At 43.3% G+C, this 20,042-nt stretch overlaps 1 protein-coding gene across 1 annotated transcript; it reads right to left on the bottom strand.

Annotated features, from left to right (window-relative positions):
• Nucleotides 1–3,897: 3,897 nt before the first annotated feature.
• LOC310856581 (NADH dehydrogenase [ubiquinone] flavoprotein 1, mitochondrial-like) lies at nt 3,898–20,042 on the bottom strand (the record flags this gene model as incomplete). The annotated part of the gene is made up of 10 exons (XM_083762053.1): nt 3,898–3,993; nt 5,060–5,205; nt 7,014–7,095; nt 8,016–8,182; nt 9,367–9,579; nt 11,851–12,040; nt 12,843–13,026; nt 17,054–17,224; nt 17,564–17,646; nt 19,935–20,042. The coding sequence occupies 10 exons, from the start codon at nt 20,040–20,042 to the stop codon at nt 3,898–3,900; spliced, it is 1,440 nt and encodes a 479-aa protein (XP_083618179.1).

Raw genomic sequence — 20,042 nt, 5'->3', positions numbered from 1 at the left:
CCATGGCAATGTACATAGATGTGTACTAAAGAAGCAGGGCACTAAAGAGGAGGGGACAGAAAGTACTCGCAGGTAGCCAGCTGTGTGGAGCATTGAGATGAGTGGGAACACCTCCAGAGGGCTTGTCTGAAGACGTCCTAGTTACATTTGTATGGTTGTGGCCTCCTGGGGGGAATGCAGAGCCATTTCCCATTTTCATGTGCACAATGCTAGTAGGGCAAGGGAGTAAAATCCTTGAATAACTTTTGCATGTTGTGATTTTTGTTGTTGTTTTTGTGATTTTTTTGTGTTCCTCACTTAGGATATATTCTTAAGTCTGGAAGTCAGAATGGTGATGCTTTGTCTGCTACCAAGGACAATGACGACAAATGCAATCGTTGTGCATATTCCTCAAAAAGAGCCCTGAAGGAGGAGACCATAAGTGCAATTTGTGTTCCTGGCCATCCCCCAGGAAGCAGCCAGGAACACCTGGTTCTATGGGTCGTGTGTTCACGGGCCCCGATCGGCTCCAGAAAGAGATTTAGCTGCAGACTGCTATTGTAGTTATTTTTTTGTCATTTTTTTGTTATCACACAAAAAAAAGCAGCAGACATCAACCAGATTACCTAACAAACCAGGGAGACATGCATATGAACTGAAAATTGCAAATTTACATTTGTATAGAAGGTACTGTAGGAACTGCAATCCTTTCTTTATTGATCCCATGAGTGATAATTATTAGTTGTCATAGCAGCACCGCTATGATATAATGACATCTATTATGTACGGGCAGTCAACACTATAGGGATGCATACGACCGATGTATTCGGTTGGTCGGAGTTGGAATGATAAGCTGTAGCATGAGAGAGACCAAACGGGCTAGCGTAGATTTTTTTCAAAAACACAAATAGGCTATATAACACAGGCATGTGCAGAGGGGTGCTTGAGAACCTGCCCCTTTCCACCTCGTTTTTTTTGTCGTTTTATAGTTTTTTGTTAGCTTGTTTTTTTGTTACCCTAATCAAGAACGTTTCGTCAAAATAGGGTTACATTTTCACATCTCCCTCCTTTTGCGTTCATTGCTTCATTGGCTTCCAACTAATCTTGCAAACCACTGGACCGAGCGGTGCTACAGTAGATCTTCTGTGCAAACTGTCAGCCCAGTAGGCTTCATCAGAAGTAGGCCTAGAAATACATTTGTTCAATTGTTTTATACTCGTGCTGATAACGGGAATAAACAGGGTTCTGATCAGGCTGAAATCTTGTACAGTATTCGAGTCATAGATATGTCATAATCTATACTCAGAATAAGGTCGCGAATACAAGCGGCCGAAATTAGTTTTCTTCTACGGGTGGCTGGCATCTCCCTTAGAGATAGGGTGAGGAGTTCAGTCACACGAGAGACTCGGGAGTAGAGTCGCTGCTTCTTCGCCTGGAAAGGAGCCAGTTTAGGTGGTTCGGGCATCTGGTTAGGATGCCTCTCGGGCACCTCCCTATAGGGAGGTCCTCGAGGCACGTACCACTGGGAGGAGACCCCGGGTTAGACCAAGGCACAGTTGGAGGAAATACATCGACTCACTGGCCTTGGAATTTCTCGGAAACCCCCAGAGCAACTAATGTTGCTCTGGAGAGGGAAGTCTGGAGCTCTCTGGTGGAGCTGTTGCCCCCGCGACCCGACTACGGATAAGCGGTTGAAGATGGATGGATGGATGGATAACTGATGTAACAGATGACTGAAATCATACTGTAGATGGCTGAGGTCACAGGCTGGTCAAAATGAAGCCCGGGATCCTGACATAGTTATCAACGTTGATCCCGAGATCCACGTGATTAGGTTTTCCGAAAGACTATTGGACTGGAAAGAAGACGGATCGAAACCTGAAGGTAGTAGTAGCAACATCATGGATGTTAACTGCCATTAAACCTCAAAGAACGAAGAAGACGACACCATGGTAGCCTATATCCACCGTAAGAGTGGTGACGTTTGTGGACCTAACACCTGGAAGCACGTTAGCATACTGCTCTTCCTGGTTCTCTCTAAGTCTATGGCTTTTGAAATGACGTCATATGGCAGCCAAGTCTATGGGCTTCTTAATGTTTGTTTAGAGCACTAAACTGAATGGCAGCCAAGTCTATGGACTTTTTTACACAAACATTGACCACGTGAGATGTCATTGATGACTGTGGCCGATATAAATACGGCGGGGAGCCCCTCAATTCGGACGAGTGCGATTTATTGCGAACGCAGTGAGCCACTTACTATGACAGCAAGGGCTGAATGTCTGTCTGTGTGTCTGTCTGTCCCGCTGTTACACCACCCGCCCGCCACCAGAGGGCGCAGCTGTAGCACACACACACACACAGGGGGCAGCTGTAGCACACACACACACACACACACACACACACAACCACACACACACGAGCTGCGTTCGCTTCCCGCGTTTGCGCGTCTTACCTGTTGAATACGGTGGCTAAAATGAAACTACAGATGTTGTCAGAGACATTACACGTCATCGCGCCAAACACACAAACATCCTCGGTGCCGTTCTCTCTCTCCTCTCTCTCTCCCCTTCTATTCCTCCCATTATGGCCAGTTTACCTTTTCAGTATATCGGTGCATGCTTCAAGTCTTACACCCAGCCCAGTTGATATGCTCATCTTAAGCGAGATCTCATCTGATATCGTTATTCAAATTGCAAATGGTCACCGGAGGTATATACTCTCCATACCAGTCAGAGCAATACATAAGTTGGCGAAGATTGGCTTCTAGCTTGATATCTATAGCACTGCGCAAAAAGCATGGAGTATATTCCAGCAAAGACCCGTTAAATTTACCAACAAACTCCAGTAAACTCCCGAAATGTATACCATCACCCCCGTATATTACTGTATATCACTGTATATGCCCGCTAAATTTAAGGTTTACGGGCACATCTAGTGCCCATAATTGCCCGCTAATCCCTTTTTTCACGCAGTGTAGGGCCCTATCTCGAGGCGACGCCTTACCCCTTATGCCAAAATGTTTTAAACATGTTTGAAGGGCCTTATAGCCCCTCCAACGTCTGGCTTTCAGACATGACGTCATGTGGCAGCCAATTCTATATGGACTTTTAATGTTTGTTCAAGCAGTGATGTCATGTGGCAGCCACGGTGGGCGCCCACATGTGTGTTTTTCACAATTTTGAAAAACATACATATAAATTGTATCGACAAGCTCATGTGTTGATGTAGATCGGCTATTTTCACTATGAAAGCTTCGTTAGAAAACAGTAACAACATATCCGAAAGGTTTAGGCCTGAGGGGTAAGGTGGCAAGAATTTCATAGAAGCTTTTTAACTGTTTGGGAGGAAGGTGTCATTGTCTTCCTAACAGACAGATAGACAGATATATAGACAGATAGGACTCTGCATTCTCTCAATGCAGAGTCCATTCACACAGAGAGAAACAGCTGTAGGGAAGTTGTTCATGTCTCTTTAATAATCCTGCTGTTTAACCACTCATGCCCTCACGTCCCCATGTTGGGCGTGTCATTATTACAGGCAAAGATATTCAAATGTTTTTCTAAAATATCCAAACATTTGTTTACATTTTTGAAAAACGACGTGCGTCACTATTTTCACCGCACGGAGCTGTCCCACAAAGTATAAAATGGGGCTTAAAAGTGGTTAATTACCTGTGGTCTTCACTCTTCATCATCATCATCATCATCTGTCAGCAACAATTTATGTAACAGTGATTATAGCAGCTAAACACATCACAAAAATGAGCTGTAAAAGAAACTACTTACTGTACTGTATCCTGAGCTAACATAAGAACAACGTATAACTGCTGCAATGCACATCATTATGTGCGTCTCATTGCTGTTTAAAGTTAAAAAAACACATGAGCACTGGACACGACGACCAAGCACTGTGTCGTCAGACCATCTCAAAGGCTGATTCTCTGGGAGGGTTCGTCCTGTTGTGCTCAGCGATACGACTCTCCATGACCGGACGGAAATGACGGATCAGGCCCTGCAGACACGCCACGGGTGTTGGGAAAAAGATTATTATTACATACTACACATCCATAATTATTATTAGAAAAGCAGTAAGTAGTAGTAGTATTACTTAGTAGTCTGTTGCAATTTCAATTTAGGCATTTACAGCAGACGCTTATTATCCAGAGCGACTTAAACTAAGTAATCACTTTGTAAACTAGGGTCGCAGTTAAACCGATAGCATCAGTCTAACTAGGATCAGGGGCGGCGGTGGCTCAGGGGTAGAGTGGCTGGATGGGAACCGCAAGGTTGCCAGTTTGAAGTACCTGGGCTCCCCCCAGAGATATGTGTCGAAGTGTCCTGGAGCAATAAATAAACGTATAATAAACTGGTACTATCAAAAATAATGTGTACATTGAACAAATTGCAAACAATGAACCTATCAGAAAATAAGATGTAAACTAACTACTCCTTTAACCACCACAAAGTAGCACTGAAGAACTGCTAAATGACACAAAATATTTGTGTGTGTGTGTGTGTGTGCGCCGTGCAGTGTTGATTTCGTCGACTAAAACTAAGACGAAAAATGTTGGTCGACTACCTTTTTCCACTGACGAAAACTAAATGGAAACTAAATAAAAATTAAGCTATGATGACTAAAACTACAGTAAGACTAAATATAATGACAATATCGTCAATAAATAAAAACTAGACTAAACTGTTAGGAAGGGACTAGTGGACAAGAGATCCAGTATAAGTAACTCATTTTACACTTGGTTGCATGCTGAAAATAGCAGATCTACAAGCTCACAACACGTCGCGTTGTGAACTTGTAGATCAGCTATTTTCAGCAAGTGTGAAAATAGTCGTTACGACGGCATCAAGGTGCGACAAAATACATTTAGTCGACTAAATCAACTGTAGATTTAGTCGACTAAAACCTTATGACATTTAGTCAGACATTTAGTTGAAAACTAGACACTAAAACATTCCGTGTTACTAAAATGTGAAAACTGAAAATGAAAACTATTCAATAGACTACGACTAAAACAAAAAATTGAAATCTGCGGACAAAAACAGGCAGTAAACAGCGTGTTCACCTGGACGGGCCACGCCGCGCCGTCTCCCAGAGCGCAGATGGTGTGTCCTTCGATCTGCTTGCTGAGCTCCCAGATGAGATCGATCTCCCCCACGGCCGCCTGTCCCCTGACGAACCTCCACATTATCGTGTTCATCCACTCCACACCTGAGGACGCATGATATGAGCTTGTAGATCGGCTTTATATATACTTTATATTTGTGCGTCATTGAATGTGTCGATGAATTGAGTATACTGTATGAAGGACCGCGACGGAAACAAGCTAATAGGGCATAGCAGTGGGTGTGCTTATCTGGTTTCACTGAAAAATCAGCCATTCATTTTTTCCCATAGAGATTTACAATCAATTATTTATATAAATTATTTTAAGCCTAGAATCAAGCCATCCAGGATGCGGGTGAATCATGACCAAAACACCTTTGATTCTGTGAGAAAAAACAAAACAAAAAAGCTAAACTAAGGGTATTTATTAAATGTAGTATGCACATCAACTTACTACAGTAAGCCTATTTTGTTAATTAGCATACGTTTATCATCATCATCATCATCATCATCATAATAAATATTCAATTGTTTATTTTCACAGAATCAAAGGTTTTATGGTCATGATTCACCAGGATCCTGGATGGCTTGATTATAGGCTTAAAATATATGTTTTAATCTCTATGGGAAAGATGAATGGCCGATTTTTCAGTGGAACCAGAAAACCACACCCACTGCTATGCCCTATATGGGGCACAAACCAACTATGTCCGTGAATATTTTGGACATACAGTAGCTGGTTTCTACCCGACTGCAGAGATATGCAATACTTGAATTAATGTTATACTGTGTTATAATCTGATCCCCATGGCTGTGTACTTGATGTATTGTGTACTGCCTGAACTGTAGCATACTTTATAGTTAGGCTACAAGAGACATCTCAGACAGCAAGGTCAGCCTTGCTGCAGTTAACGGTTATTATGTCTCAAGTGTTGTCACGCGTCATATGAGCTTGTATAGATCGAGCTTGTAGATCGCCTTTACTGTAAAACAATACACTCCTTGGGCTATAAACGGCCATAATAGCTACTTACGTCTATGGCCGTTTTAGCCTAAGGAGTGTATTTTGTGCAAAACAAATGCTTGGAATGGGTTCAGAATCATGAAAACCCACTAGTTGGTGTTCTATCGAGCAGTCTTGGAAAGCCTGGTCAGGTTTGGCATCACAGTTTGGTTCGGTAATCTCTCCAAATTGTTCAGATTGGTGCAGACTGCAGGGAAGATCATAGGGGTAAGACAACTCCCCTCTCTGCAGTCTATTTATGAGCAGGCTACATTAAAACAGGCCCAAAACATTGTCAGTGATGTTACCCATGTTTTAAATGGCGAGTTTGTACTTCTGCCCTCTGGGACAAGATACAAAGAACAAAAGTGGAAGTACATCAGATTAAAAAAATCGTTTGTATCAGCATCAACTAAAATGCTGAACGAAGCTCTGAAACAGCGGTAACTCCGTGAGGCTAGATTACCCACATCATGTGTGCAATTGTGTAATGTTGTGTCTTCCTCTGTAATGTATTTTTGTTGTCATTGATGTTTTATGTGTGGCTGTAGCTGGGGTGAAAGCCCAAGACAAATTTCCCTTGTGGACAATAAAGTTTACCTTGACCTTGACTAGTTTGACATGTCACATGCTACATAAAGCATGATGACATTTAGATTTTCGTTTCCTTATAGGTTGTTAATGGTATGGTCAGATATTATGCCAATTATGAAAATTGCTCAACATATGCAAGTTAGCATCCGGTAGTTTCTACATGCTGAGGACCCATACTAAACATTTCTAACATACAACGTTGGTGTACTCAACATGTCCGGGTTCACATTCTGGCTACTAGACTATTATTATGAAAAATGCACAATAAAAATATTGACTTGTGCCGTATATATATATACACAGTGTGTTTCCTCACCCTCCCTGCAGGGGGTGCACTGGCCACAGCTCTCGTGCTTGTAGAACTCCACCAGACGGGCGATGCATCGGATCACGTCTGACTTGAGACACAAATGCACAGCGTTGTTAAAGGTAGCCGGCGAAGCACTCGTTTCCTACGTCACTCGGGGCATCGCACCCCTCGCGCCCTTTTTCCATACGGTTGTCATGTTTTTGAGTGGTGCAACCACTCCAAGGAACAGCAATATCCGTGATGTTCACCTATGTGTTCACCTATGTGTTGGTTAATGAGCACCAGTTTGAGTACCAGTAGGGGCACTGTTTGCCAGAAACAGAGAGAGAGAGACAGTGCTGCACTGTTGCCTGCTAATGAGAGAGAGAGAGAGAGAAGAGAGAGAGAGAGAGAGGAGGGGGGGGGGGGGGGAGAGAGAGGGGAGTTGCACCACTCGGTTCACAAGGGTGTGATTTTTCCTTTTACTTTATACCGGATGTGAACAAGTCTTAGTGCTTTTTTTCTGGTTTTATCCTCGTAGCAGTTTTTGTATTGACCTATGTACAAATGGCAATCAAGCTTGTTTGTTAAATGTACGCTATATACAATCCTGTATGCGGTAGGCTATAATGTCTGTAGTTATGAATGCCTGTAGTTACAGTATGTACATAGCCTCAGCGGGATTCAGCGTTTTAGCCAAAGCGATGTAATTAAGCATAATAATAACAATGTAATTTGAAAATGTATCTCTCTTCAACAAAAGGGAGCCAGCGGCTGGCTTTTTCCCCATTGCGGTCCTTTTCATAATTCAGTGTTTAGCCAAAGCGATCATAGTAATAGTAATCATTAATATTTTCATATGTGTGTGTGTGTGTGTGTGTGTGTGTGTGTGTGTGTGTGTGTTGTGTGTGTGTGTGTGTGTGTGTGTGTTGGCACTAAACATACGCAGAAGAACTGGGAGGCGGAGGCGCGAGGGGTGCGCTGCCCGGAGTACATAAAAAATGTAAAGGGTCAAGAGGTGTTGTTTACCGACGTATCCATGACGATGATGGCCGCCGTGCCCAGGGCCGTCTCCGCGCGCACCAGGTCGTCAAAGTCCATCAGCACGTCGTCACACACGTGCCGAGGGATGATGGGCGTGGACGAGCCCCCCGGAATAACTCCCAATAGGTTGTCCCAGCCGCCCCTCACTCCTCCTGCACCAATCACAGTAGAGGGGGAAGGAACGTAGATGTTGGAGCCAGTTTTATGTTTTCTTTATTTGTTCACTTCTTCCATAATGTTTTCATTTTCATATATCAGATAGGCTATTGTCAATTTAGTGAGCCCCTTTGCACTTCCTGTATAATTTCTCCCCTTCAAAGTAAAAGCTCCCCTGCAGTGATTGTGGAACAGTTATTTGTAACGTATATTTTGAAAGGTTCACTGGGAGCCAGGAAGTGCCGTTGCTTGTTTAAGGTCACTTGACATGCATTTTGAGAACAATGGAAAATGTTTGGTGAGGCTGGGAAGGCATACAGTTTTGGACCTTACTCACTTATTGCTTACTTATTATTTCATGTTTTGTTTGGAGATATTTGGAGATAATAAATATTCTTCAGTTGAACTACAATTCCTCTCTGCACCTTTTTTCTGTTGGATATGGAGTACGAGTCAAAACACCCCAGGGCCCTCACCATGTGGAGTTAGAGGTTTGGATTGTCGAATGCCTCTACAGTAGATGATGACTCCATTTTTTGACTCATTAATTTGATCCCCCTCCTTTAACTCCTACAGATGTATAGTAATATTGCAATAGCATACTCTACGATACAGATGCACTAGTAATATTGCAATAAAGAGTCGCAGTCTCGAGAGACCCGGAAAATAATTCCCCGTTCATTTTCCTCATAGACTTTTCAAAAAGTATTTATTTAAAGACGTTTACGCCACGGACAAATCTAACTTGAGTTGTGACAAATCATGACCATAAACACAATGTTTTGGGCCGATCAAATAATTAGAAAGAAGGAAAAAAAAGGCAGGATACAACACTTTTAGTTTGGTCATGATTTGTCACAACTCGAGTTGGCTTTGTCCGCGCGCGTAAACGTCTTTAAATAAATGTACTTTTTGAAAAGTCTGTGAGGAAAATGAACGGGGGATTATTTTCCCGGTCTCTCGTCGTCATGAAAGGGGGCGGCCAGGACTGCGACGCTCTACAGCATACTCTACCTGTCTACCATACAGATCCGTTTGTACTATAGCTATACTATATTAACATACCGGTACTCTTAATACAGATATACTATAGTTGTATTGTAATAACTACAGGTATCCCACTCCCGGGGAGTGACAGACAACAACACATTTCAAAGTTTGTGTCAGTCCAGTGTATGACCTGCATGCCTGTCGATGAGCTCTCGCAGGGAGATGGACATCTCCTCCTCCACCGTGCACGGCGTGTTGACATGGCCCGAGATGTTGAACAGCTTGGTCCCGGAGTTCCTCTCTCTGCCCAAGCCCACGAACCAGGCGCCGCCCCGCCGACAGATGGCGGGCGCCACGGCCACCGTCTCCACGTTGGACACCGTCGTCGGACACCCGAAGACCCCTGAGGAAATAAAAAGGGTCACGCCCAGGTTCAGCAAGGTTATAATAGTTTTTTTTTTTTTCATTATAGTTTAGTTTTAGTTAGTTTTGACATTTTTTTCTTTCTTATTCAGTTAGTTTTAGTTCATTTTTAGAGTGGGTTTGCTAGTTTTTATTTATTTTTATTTTATTTATTTTGGTGAGAATGCTTAGTTTTAGTTTAGTTATAGTTTAGTTTTAGTTTTTTTTCGTACTTTGGTTCATTTGTGGGTTAGGATTAGCGTGGCTACATGCTGCCGTACGGTGCTGAAAACTGCAGTAAAACTTGTTGGAGAAATGAGGAAATTAATCTAATGAATTTAGAAGGATTATATTATAAATATCCGAAAGGCATATACATATTGATAAAAAACTAAAACTAAGGGTATTTTGTCTATAATTTCAGTTAGTTTTGAGGACACACAATACAGTTTCAGTTTAGTTATCGTTTTGTTATTTATTTTTAGTTTTTATTAGTTTCAGTTAACTAAAATGTTCTAGTTTTTGTTTTTTAGTTAGTTTTAGTTAACTATTATAACCTTGGCAGGTTGTCCATTTGAGTATTTAGCCCCTCCTATGTCCAGCTTTGAGGAACGTTGTCCCGTTTGTTTGGTGTTTGTGCGAACACAAACATTGAATGTCGTTGACAATGAATGGCCGGTTTTGAGTGTTTGTGTATCCATTTTGACCTGGGAACGATTCTACAAAATGTCTTCTAAATCCTTCTGAAAAACCCTATGTTTCTATGTCAGACGTTCTCAAACATTTTCATGTCAAGGACCCCCGAGATTATATGTAATTGGCCGCCGACCCCCAACTGAAAATATGTTGTTCCAGGGACCTCCCCCAGAAGCAAAGATTTGAGTTAAAAACTTTGGCTCTGAAAGAATATGTATATCTGCGCCACATTTTCATGATTTTTCAAAAATAGCAGACCTACAAGCTCATAGCTATGAGCTTGTAGATCTGCTATTTTTCAATAGCTAAAGTATAACATAATGCTTAAAACGCCCAAAATGGGTTAACACAAACACTGTGTAAACGACCAAAGTGAGGACGTAAATTGTGATAGGCCGGAATGAGATGATGTTTGATGAACAGAGCGCCCCTCACTCAACCGAACGGTTATTGAATCACTAAAAGGGGCTGTGACATTCTTTTGTGTTTTATAGCTCCATCTTCTGATGATGAATCATTGCTATCAGTGTTTATGCAAATGTCAACTATAACTCTCTGTCCAGCTCGTCAATAGACAGAAAATATATTTCCAGGTCAGGATGCCTGCATGGCGGTCGGCATTCCCTTAACCACGTAAGCCCTATTGAAAACGCCATACTGCCATGTTGTTTTTGAGGGGCGCTAGCCCCTCCTATACACAGCTTTTTTCCCCAACTCGTTGCACAGCCTAACACACATACACATGCATAGGCCAGGGAGGAGGGCTTGTACAGTACAGTACAGTACAGTACAGTACAGTACAGTACAGTACAGTACAGTACAGTACAGTACAGTACAGTACAGTACAGTACAGTACAGTACAGTACAGTACAGTACAGTTGGGTCTGATATTTCTTCTCCATATTATGACTTGTTTTTGATGAGTTCACATAACTATACAAAATAACATCATATGAAAGCATATAATATAATTCCTGCTTTCATACAACCATATAGTGCATCGCACGCCGAGAATAGCAGATTTACAAGACTGCGATGTGCATCATGTGCAGGTTATACTCAACCCCAGCGTTGAAGTACACTAGTATACAGTACAATGACATCATCATGCCAGTGTTGATTTCGTAGTAGTCGACGAAAAATGTTCGTCGACTACCTTTTTCCACTGACGAAAACTCAATGGAAACTAAATATGAACTAATCTATTTTGTCAACAAATAAAAACTAGACTAAAATGGGACTAGCGGACAAGAGATCCAGTATAAGTCATTTTACAATTGGTTGCATGCTGAAAATAGCAGATCTACAAGCTTGTAGATCGACTATTTTCAGCAGGTGTAAAAACAATCATTGCGACGGCATCAAGACCCACCAAAATGCATTTTAGTCGACTAATGAACTGTAGATTTAGTCGACTAAAAATGATATAGTCGACTAAAACATAGACTAAAACTAAAACATTCCGGGTGTCTAAAAGTTTTGACTAAAACTAAATGAAAACTATTCAAGAGACCGTGACTACAACTCAAATCAAAAAGTTGCTAGCCAAAAAACAACACTGCGTCAGACATTATACCGATGTCGGCGGGGAAGGGCGGTTTGAGGCGGGGCTTCCCCTGCTTCCCCTCGATGGACTCGATGAGGGCCGTCTCCTCGCCGCAGATGTACGCCCCGGCGCCTCTCACCACGAACACGTCGAAGTCGTAGCCCGAGCCGCACGCGTTCCTGCCGATCAGCTTGGCTCTGTACGCCTCGTCGATCGCCACCTGGCAGAGCGACGGACGGACGGACGTGGCGTTATAGAAACATTTCACCCATTTTTCAACTTTCTAATATATTTTTTATCCCACGATTTTGTAACCCATTTTTCACCCCTGTGTCAATCATCTAATGTGATCCTGGGCTCTACACACCCTCCGCCAACCTAGTCCCCATATATGGGGGACAAGGGGAGAGCAACGGACTTTAACTCATGCTTCCTTCCATGCCTGAGTGTCCAAGTTGTTCCTTTACACCTGACAGGGGGGAGTTTCCCTGGTTGGACGTATAGCGCGTGGAAGGAACACGATTTTTCAACTTTGGCCCTATACTGTTCGCACAGGATTAAAAACACAAACGTCCTCCGTGATAATAAGAAGTGACCTGTGGTCCCTGTAATTCTGTGCGAATTAGGGCTTTTGTCTTCAAATCGTTGCTGTCTGGCAAAAACCTCTTATCTCCAATCATATTTATCAATTTGTGTTTTTTGACTATTGTCGCAAATTAATTAATGCCCTACTTAATTGATCATACTACAGTCTCCTAGCGGATAGACTCCGTTGGTCGTTGCCAGACATCAAACTTTGATTGGCTTAATTAGGAATGCAACCAAAAACAAAACTCCACGAACTCAAAGCTTTATGGTGAAATGGTATAGTGTGCGTGCGTGAGTGCATCCATGTGCGCGTATAGTGATTGTATTGAATTGTTCCACTTTTTGCTTTGGAAATGTAGGCTAAACGTATGTTTTCTCATGCCAATAAAGCCTGTTGAATTTATATGAATTGAACATTGCGTATGTATATATACCTGTAAGTTGGAGGACTCGTTGTAAAACTCTCCTCTGATATAGATGTAGGCGGCGCGGGCTCCCATGGCCGCGCCGGCCACCAGGCAGCCTTCGAGGAGTTTGTGAGGGTCGTGGCGCATGATCTCTCTGTCCTTACAGGTTCCTGGCTCGCCCTCGTCGGCGTTGACCACCAGGTACTTAGGCCTGGAACAAACAGCACATCCACCACTTATTTGGGCTTTTGAAACTAATTACGTCATACAGTATGTGGCCAAGTCTATGGACTTTTTTCCCCTTTTTTTTTATCCCACAATTTTGGAACCCATTGTTCACCCCTGTGTCAATTATCTAATGTGATCCTGGGCTCTACACACCCTCCGCCAACCTGGGGAGAGCAACGGACTTGAACTCATGCTTCCTTCATGCCTGATTGTCCAAGTTGCTCCTTTACACCTGACAGGGGGGAGTTTCCCTGGTTGGACGTAGTGCGTGGAAGGAACACGTTATTCCAACCAGTTCCTTTCCCTTCCAGCAGGCGCCCTGGCTAGCCAGGGGGAGGCAGTTTATAGTGACCAGGATTACTGCATGTTTTTTGTGAGGTTACCTACCCTAGGGGACACGGGGAGAACATGCAAACTCCACACAGAAAGGCCCTTTCACCAACCCCGCCTTCGGGTATGGGCACTGATGACGCGGAGGAGGAAACACGCCACCAGCGCCCACAGGGCCCCGAGCGGGAATCGAACCCAGGACCTTCTAGCTGTGAGGCGACAGCACTACCAACTGTGCCACCGTGCCCCTACAAAGACTGTTACTGTGGACGACACACTGATAAAGCATTACACTTGGGTCCACCATTTTCAATTCATCAGAACATATACGTACAAATACACTTCTATATAAAAGATGGTGGACCCAAGTGTAATGCTTTATCAGTGTCCACAGTAACAGTCTTTGTATTGAGTTGTGCTTTCATGTGAAATGTGCCCATTCTGGTACAAACTGTTGATAAATACTTCAATCAAACTTCACCTCAAAGTCCCCTTCACTGAGACCTATGAATGATTCCACTTCACCTCCACTCTGCCTGGACATGAACTGAACCCAGGAGGGAGGGAGGGGAGGGAGGGAGATATTGTATATCCATATATGGAGATCTGTCTGCCTGTGTCACTTTTATGCCCATAAAATGGACATGTTGACATGCCCATATATGGAGATCTCTGTATCTGTCAGTCCTTGTCCCTTTTATGCCCATATATGGAAATTGCTGATGTCACCGGTATATGGGCGTGTCATTGGGATCTCCTTCATGCATTTAGACCGATTCCTCAAATGTCTTCTAAATGATGAAAATGTTTCTGTGTCAGTGGTTCTCAAACATTTTCATGTCAAGGACCCCCATAAATATATGTCATTGGCCGCCGACCACCACCTGAACATATGTTGTCCCCCAGCAGCAAAAATTTGAGTTAAAAAAATGTTCGCTCTGAACCTTAGAATACTGTATATTCACAGATTTGCGCCACATTTTCAAAGATTTTTCAAAAAAAATAGCAGATCTTACAAGCTCGTAGCGCGACACTCAAGCTTGAAGATCTACTATTTTTCAATAGCTACAGTATGACATATAATGCTTAAAACACCAAGAGGGGTTGCCTTCCAGAATGGATTGAAATGGTTATGGTTGAGTCATGGTGACACGATGTGGTCCTCCCACTGCCGCCACCGGCCAGGTTATTGTCCAGGTCACTGTGACATGATTGACATCAGTGTGACATTGTCTACAGTATATCCATCCATAAAAGCAGCCTGGACGGCACACTCGAATTTGTGAGTGAGCGCATAATACGCTTCCAGCAGCTTCGAGAAAGCATCCATTCTCTTCCGTCCCAGAGTGTCCCAGAATAATGCCTTCATCTGCCCTCACGTCGATGCTCCTCCTGCTCTTCGGCGTCGCGGCCTCTGTCCCTCTCCCGCTCCAGGAGAGCATGGGCTCAGTGACCGGCCTGTACGGAGAGACCATCGTGGTGCCGTGTCCGTACCACCTCCCACCGGGGGACAGCCTGAGAAGGGTGGCGTGGAAGTACATGAATGACGACGGCCATTCGACATGGCTTTTGTTTGGGAAGCTGAGCTACGCCGACGCGGGCAGCTACGCGTGCGAGGTCTCCTCGGCCGGCCTGACGTGTCGCCGGTCCTTTGACCTGGTGGTTGAAGGCTCGCCCGCGATCACCGGCTGGCAGCTGGCGACCACCTATGTCCTGACGGTGCTGCTGGTCCTGGTGGTGGTGATACGGCTGCTGGTCCTGGCCTACTGGCTACTGTCACTTAATTCAGAAGGCAGGTGAACATGAAATAACTTAAAACAGACTGAAACAGGTGACAGGATACAATGACTCAACAAACACTGACTGGGGAACAAGACTGATATACACATGAGGGTTGATTACAAAATGAGACACAGCTGAAGCAAACAAACATAGAACCATGAAAACTAGACCAGGGAACAAAACATAGACCTAGACTGTACTATAAATGACAAAAGTCTGTGACTGTGACAGTACTTCCCCCTCAAGGGACGGCTCTTGACGTCCCACAATGTCCATGAAGAAGGGGGACTTGGACAGTGGAGGGGGCAGGCTTGAGAGCACAGGTAGACAGGAGGGCAGGCAGGGAAAGGGGCTAAAACCCCCCAGAGCGTTCTTCCACTGCAGTGCTGGGACAAGGATGGGGCATAGAGAGTAGGTCCAAAGAGCAGGGAAAGGGGCTGAACACTGGACACTGCCCCGTCCAAACGGACCCTAATATTATCCTTCCCAACAGCCCCCACCTCGGACAGCAACCACAATGTATACAGCTCTATCACGTGTCATCATGAATGTGTGCAATGATAGTCAACGGACCAGCGCGTTCATGTGTTTGGCCCAGCGCTGCAATACCAAATTTGGCCACTATGTCCATTTCGCGTCAGGGTTTCCTCCAGAGGCCTCACCCATCGCCCCCTGGTGGGGTGGGGCGCTGATGTGGTTAAGGAGGTCGATTTACTGTCACTCTCTCCCTGTTTCCCGTCTCTTTACTGTCCTATATTTAAAAAAGAAAAATCCAAAAATATAGAATAAAAATTACCAGGGGCGCTCTTATTATACATCATCTCATACCGGGCCAAACACAATTTGCGTCCTCACTTTTGTCTTCAATGTTTGTGTTTACACAAACTCGGAAAGCTGGGCATAGCGCCCCTCATAAAAAAGGGACAAAAATATATAATACAATAAAGAGGGAAAAAAGTGATTTGTGTGTGGACGGTGGGTGGAGCCTTTACAATCTCCATTATATGAAGACCACCTTAAACTAGATTAGATTAAACTAGGTCTGAAATTTTTGTTCAATTACATCTGGCACTCGGTCTACACTGTAAAAAGTATTAGTTTAATTACTTGCAAAAGCAGAGCGAGCAAGTATTGTGGTCGTGCTGGTACGAATGAACGTGTATGCTTGGTAGGTATTGATGGTGATGTAATTAAGATATGTACAGTATCACTGGCTTTTGACGCAATAAAGGTCAGATTTCAGATTACATACATGTATACATAGAGACATTATACCTTTAATTCACCCGACACTGAAACATATCCTAATTAAGTCACCATCGACAGCCAAGTTATAACCCGACATTGAAACATATCTTAATTACGTCTCCATCCACATCAGTATATATTTATATACCTACCAAGCATACACACAAAAAAGCCAGCCAACCACAGTATAGTACTTACAAATTACAACTTATAACTTACATGTATGTATACGTTACCTGTTACCCAACCAATGTTGAAACATATCGTAAGTACGTCACCATTGACAGCCAGTTATAACCCAACTTCCGTATTTAATTGCAATGTTTTACAGAGAGGCTGAGATTTGAAAGTTCGTAGCGGTTCGACCGTACTTGCGCGCTCTGTTTGCGCACTAGTAGGCCATATAACTATAGCCTGGCTCCAGCCCTGAATCGCTAGCCACGCCCAATAAGAAGATATGTTCTGGCGATTTAGGTCTGGAGTCTCTCCCGACAACGGTGTCAGCCTACGTTCGGAAATCCGAACGTAGCCAAGTAGGAGTGTTCATTTGTTCAGTGTTTTAAAAAAGCAACATACAGACACAATACACAGATACCCAGGTTAAGAAAGTACAGTACTTAAATGCATAATATTATTGTTATTATTATTACCTGCCATCGCAGGGTTTGTTCATGAAGCTCCATTTCATGCCAGTGGGGAAGCCGGCCCCTCCCCTCCCCCGCAGCCCAGAAACCTTCACTTCATTTATGATCCAATCTGAACCTTTCAGGATGATCTCCTTGGTCTTATACCAGTCTCCTCGCTTCAGTGCCCCCTTCAGCCTGGTTGGAGGAGGAGCAGGGAGAGACATCATAACATCAAAAACACACACAAAAGATAAAATGCATTCCCATAATAACACAGAAACAGTGAAAATGTCAAGATTCGTGTCAGATCCTGTGTCTAGATGAGCTTTGACACGATCTAAATGTCTCAATAGAAGAGCGGGGAGACAAAATACAACCACCCCATATAAAGTTACGTTGTATTATACAGATGTATGTATACAGATACAGTATACAGATACTGTAAATTGTAATTATATTCAGAGAGTACTGTTTCTTTGCTTCATTGTAAACTTGTTCGACAGTAGTACAGTATAGTGAATTGATGTCTCTTACTTCCAGTCATGACGTCCATATAAGTTAGTAAAGATTCGGTCCTGGTCACTCAGAGGACCAAACTTGGTCTTCTTTGGTTTCTCCTGGAGACAGACAGAACACCCGAGTTATGGACTACTAGTCTTCTACTACTACTACTACTAGCATTACATAATACTGTATTTATGCCTAACCTAGCCATTTACGGTATAACTTTAAGGCCACCATAATGCTCCTGGATAAATGTCCCTGTCAGAATGTCGAGAAGTTGTGCTACAGTATTCGTGGCTGTCAGGAGGAAACCACCTAACTTCATTTTTGCATAAATCAGTGCTATTGAACACCCTTTAAGATTGCGTGTTGTTTTGAAAATGTTGAACCAATGGAAAGTAGTAAAACGCTTTGCACAAAACCTCTTAACTCCATTGGACCCTCAAACAGTCTGCTAAAGCAACTAACTCCCCACTCTCATGCAAGTAGTTAACAATATCAACACAAACTTTGATGAGGCAGTATTGCTTTGTTTTCAAAATATAGTAAGGTTTTCTTCATTTCCTGATTTATTTTTTCATTTCCTGAAAAATGAACATTTTGGAGTTAGGGGGTTTCTTCCCGACAGCAGAGATATGGTAGAAACAGGTCAACAATAAAAATGACACTAGTTTTGTCGATTCATGTATTTTTAATGTGTGGCCTCCACCAAATGACCGGAACTACTTAAAGATGGAGTGCCACAATTTTTGTATTTTTCCAGTTTTTCATGTGTCTATAAGGTGACAGTACTTCATTAGACACCCTGGAGTTGTTTTTATGTGCAATGGTGTATTAACTTTGTATTTAGGGTTTCTTCCTGGAGGCTGAACCCTTGACAGTCAAACGGGCCAATGAAGTAAACAGTAATATAGTGACACCACACTATCAGCCCCTCCCCTAACCCCTCTCCCTTTATCATACAACTACAGCTTCAGTTCAGGTGGATCACCACCCATCACCACCCACCAGGCAATCCAGGCATACATAATGAACTGGTGGGCGTGTCCACATAAAAGCATGATTTTAACAAATACTGTACACTTTTTGGAAAAAGTTCTCCCCCCCCCCCTTATATTGTAATAATACCTGATGATCATGTTTTAGGGTGGAAAAAAATGGTGGCACTCCATCTTTAATATTCACTAAAACCAGACCTCCCACCATGGGACTCATGCAATCAATTTGCAAACACTATATTAATGGCAAATATTTCCTACATCTTTAAGTCCAACAATCTGAATTAACCGTTTAATCCAAACAAAAGTGTCAAGGTCAACCAGCACTGTTTAACACCTAATCAAAACAAATAATTCAGCTGCTCTGTTCTCCCAGAGCGCTAGCAAACTCGGTGGCTAGTTTCTTGGGACATTTGTGGTGGTAGCCTGACCAGTTTGGTTTGGGAAGTCTGGAGCCTAGTTTTAAGGGCCTTTGTGGTGCTGTGGTACCAGGAGGTGCATGCATAGTCAAAGAAACCTTGTACGAGGGCTCCATTCACCTCAACCATCTGTTCTCTCCCCTCCAGGTAGGATTGCATCCAGCTGAGCTCACTGATGTGCTATCGAAACCAATTGCTTTTAGCTTGTTAACCAGTATGGAGTGGTTCACGCCATGTGATGTGTTAATGTGTCAAAAGCCTTTTGAGGTCCAGCATGACCATGCCGCAGTATTTGCCAGCATCCACCTCATGTTTGATGTGGTCGCTCAAATAGAGAAGGCATGTGTCAGTGGAGTGGGATGTTCTGAAGCCAGATTGGAACTCGTACATTAATTTATTAGTGGCAAGATAGGCTACTTTTCAACCTGTGCATACACTATTCTTTCCATCACTTTCAATTTGGAGCTTAGAATAGGAATAGGGCGGTAGTTGGCAGGGTCTAATTTACTCCCTTTCTTGTGCAAGCAAGGGGGTTACTTTGGCCAGTTTGACATGTCCATGTTTGATGGAGAGGTTTACTATGTGGGTGATGATTGGAGCTATAGAGATGGCTGAGTCTCTGAGAAATTTGGAGGGAATATTGTCATGGCCAGTGGCCTTGTGGGGTTGGAGTGCACTCCATTTCTTAAGTATGCTACCTCATCAGTTGACAGTTGTTATACCATAACTAGTTTAAAATCGTCATTACAAACACTTTCTGGTTTCTGTAGAAGGTTTTAATGTGCTCTACACCAAAGTTGCTGTTCCTTGGAGTGGTTGCATGCTCCACTCAAAAACATAAAATAAATAATTGAAACCAGTGTTGGGCAAGTTATAAGCTACATGTAGGCAGCTGACCCAACACTGCAAACATATTTAAATACAGTACAGTGTGCTATTGTAGCCTATATGTGGAAGAAGGTGAAGAACAGTTAAGACCTATACCTGTTTTGCTGCGGTGCTGTAGCTCGAGGCAAGGGTGCGAGGGAGGACACACGGACGCGTCACAACTGAGCGCACACCTGCGCCGAGAAGCACACGGCCCAGTAACAT

The sequence above is a fragment of the Protomyctophum parallelum genome, assembly GCF_964188405.1.
Source record: "Protomyctophum parallelum genome assembly, chromosome: 3".
Taxonomy (NCBI): Eukaryota; Metazoa; Chordata; class Actinopteri; order Myctophiformes; family Myctophidae; genus Protomyctophum; species Protomyctophum parallelum.
Note: the sequence above shows the minus strand (reverse complement) of the source record. Positions and strands in the feature narration are given on the sequence as shown.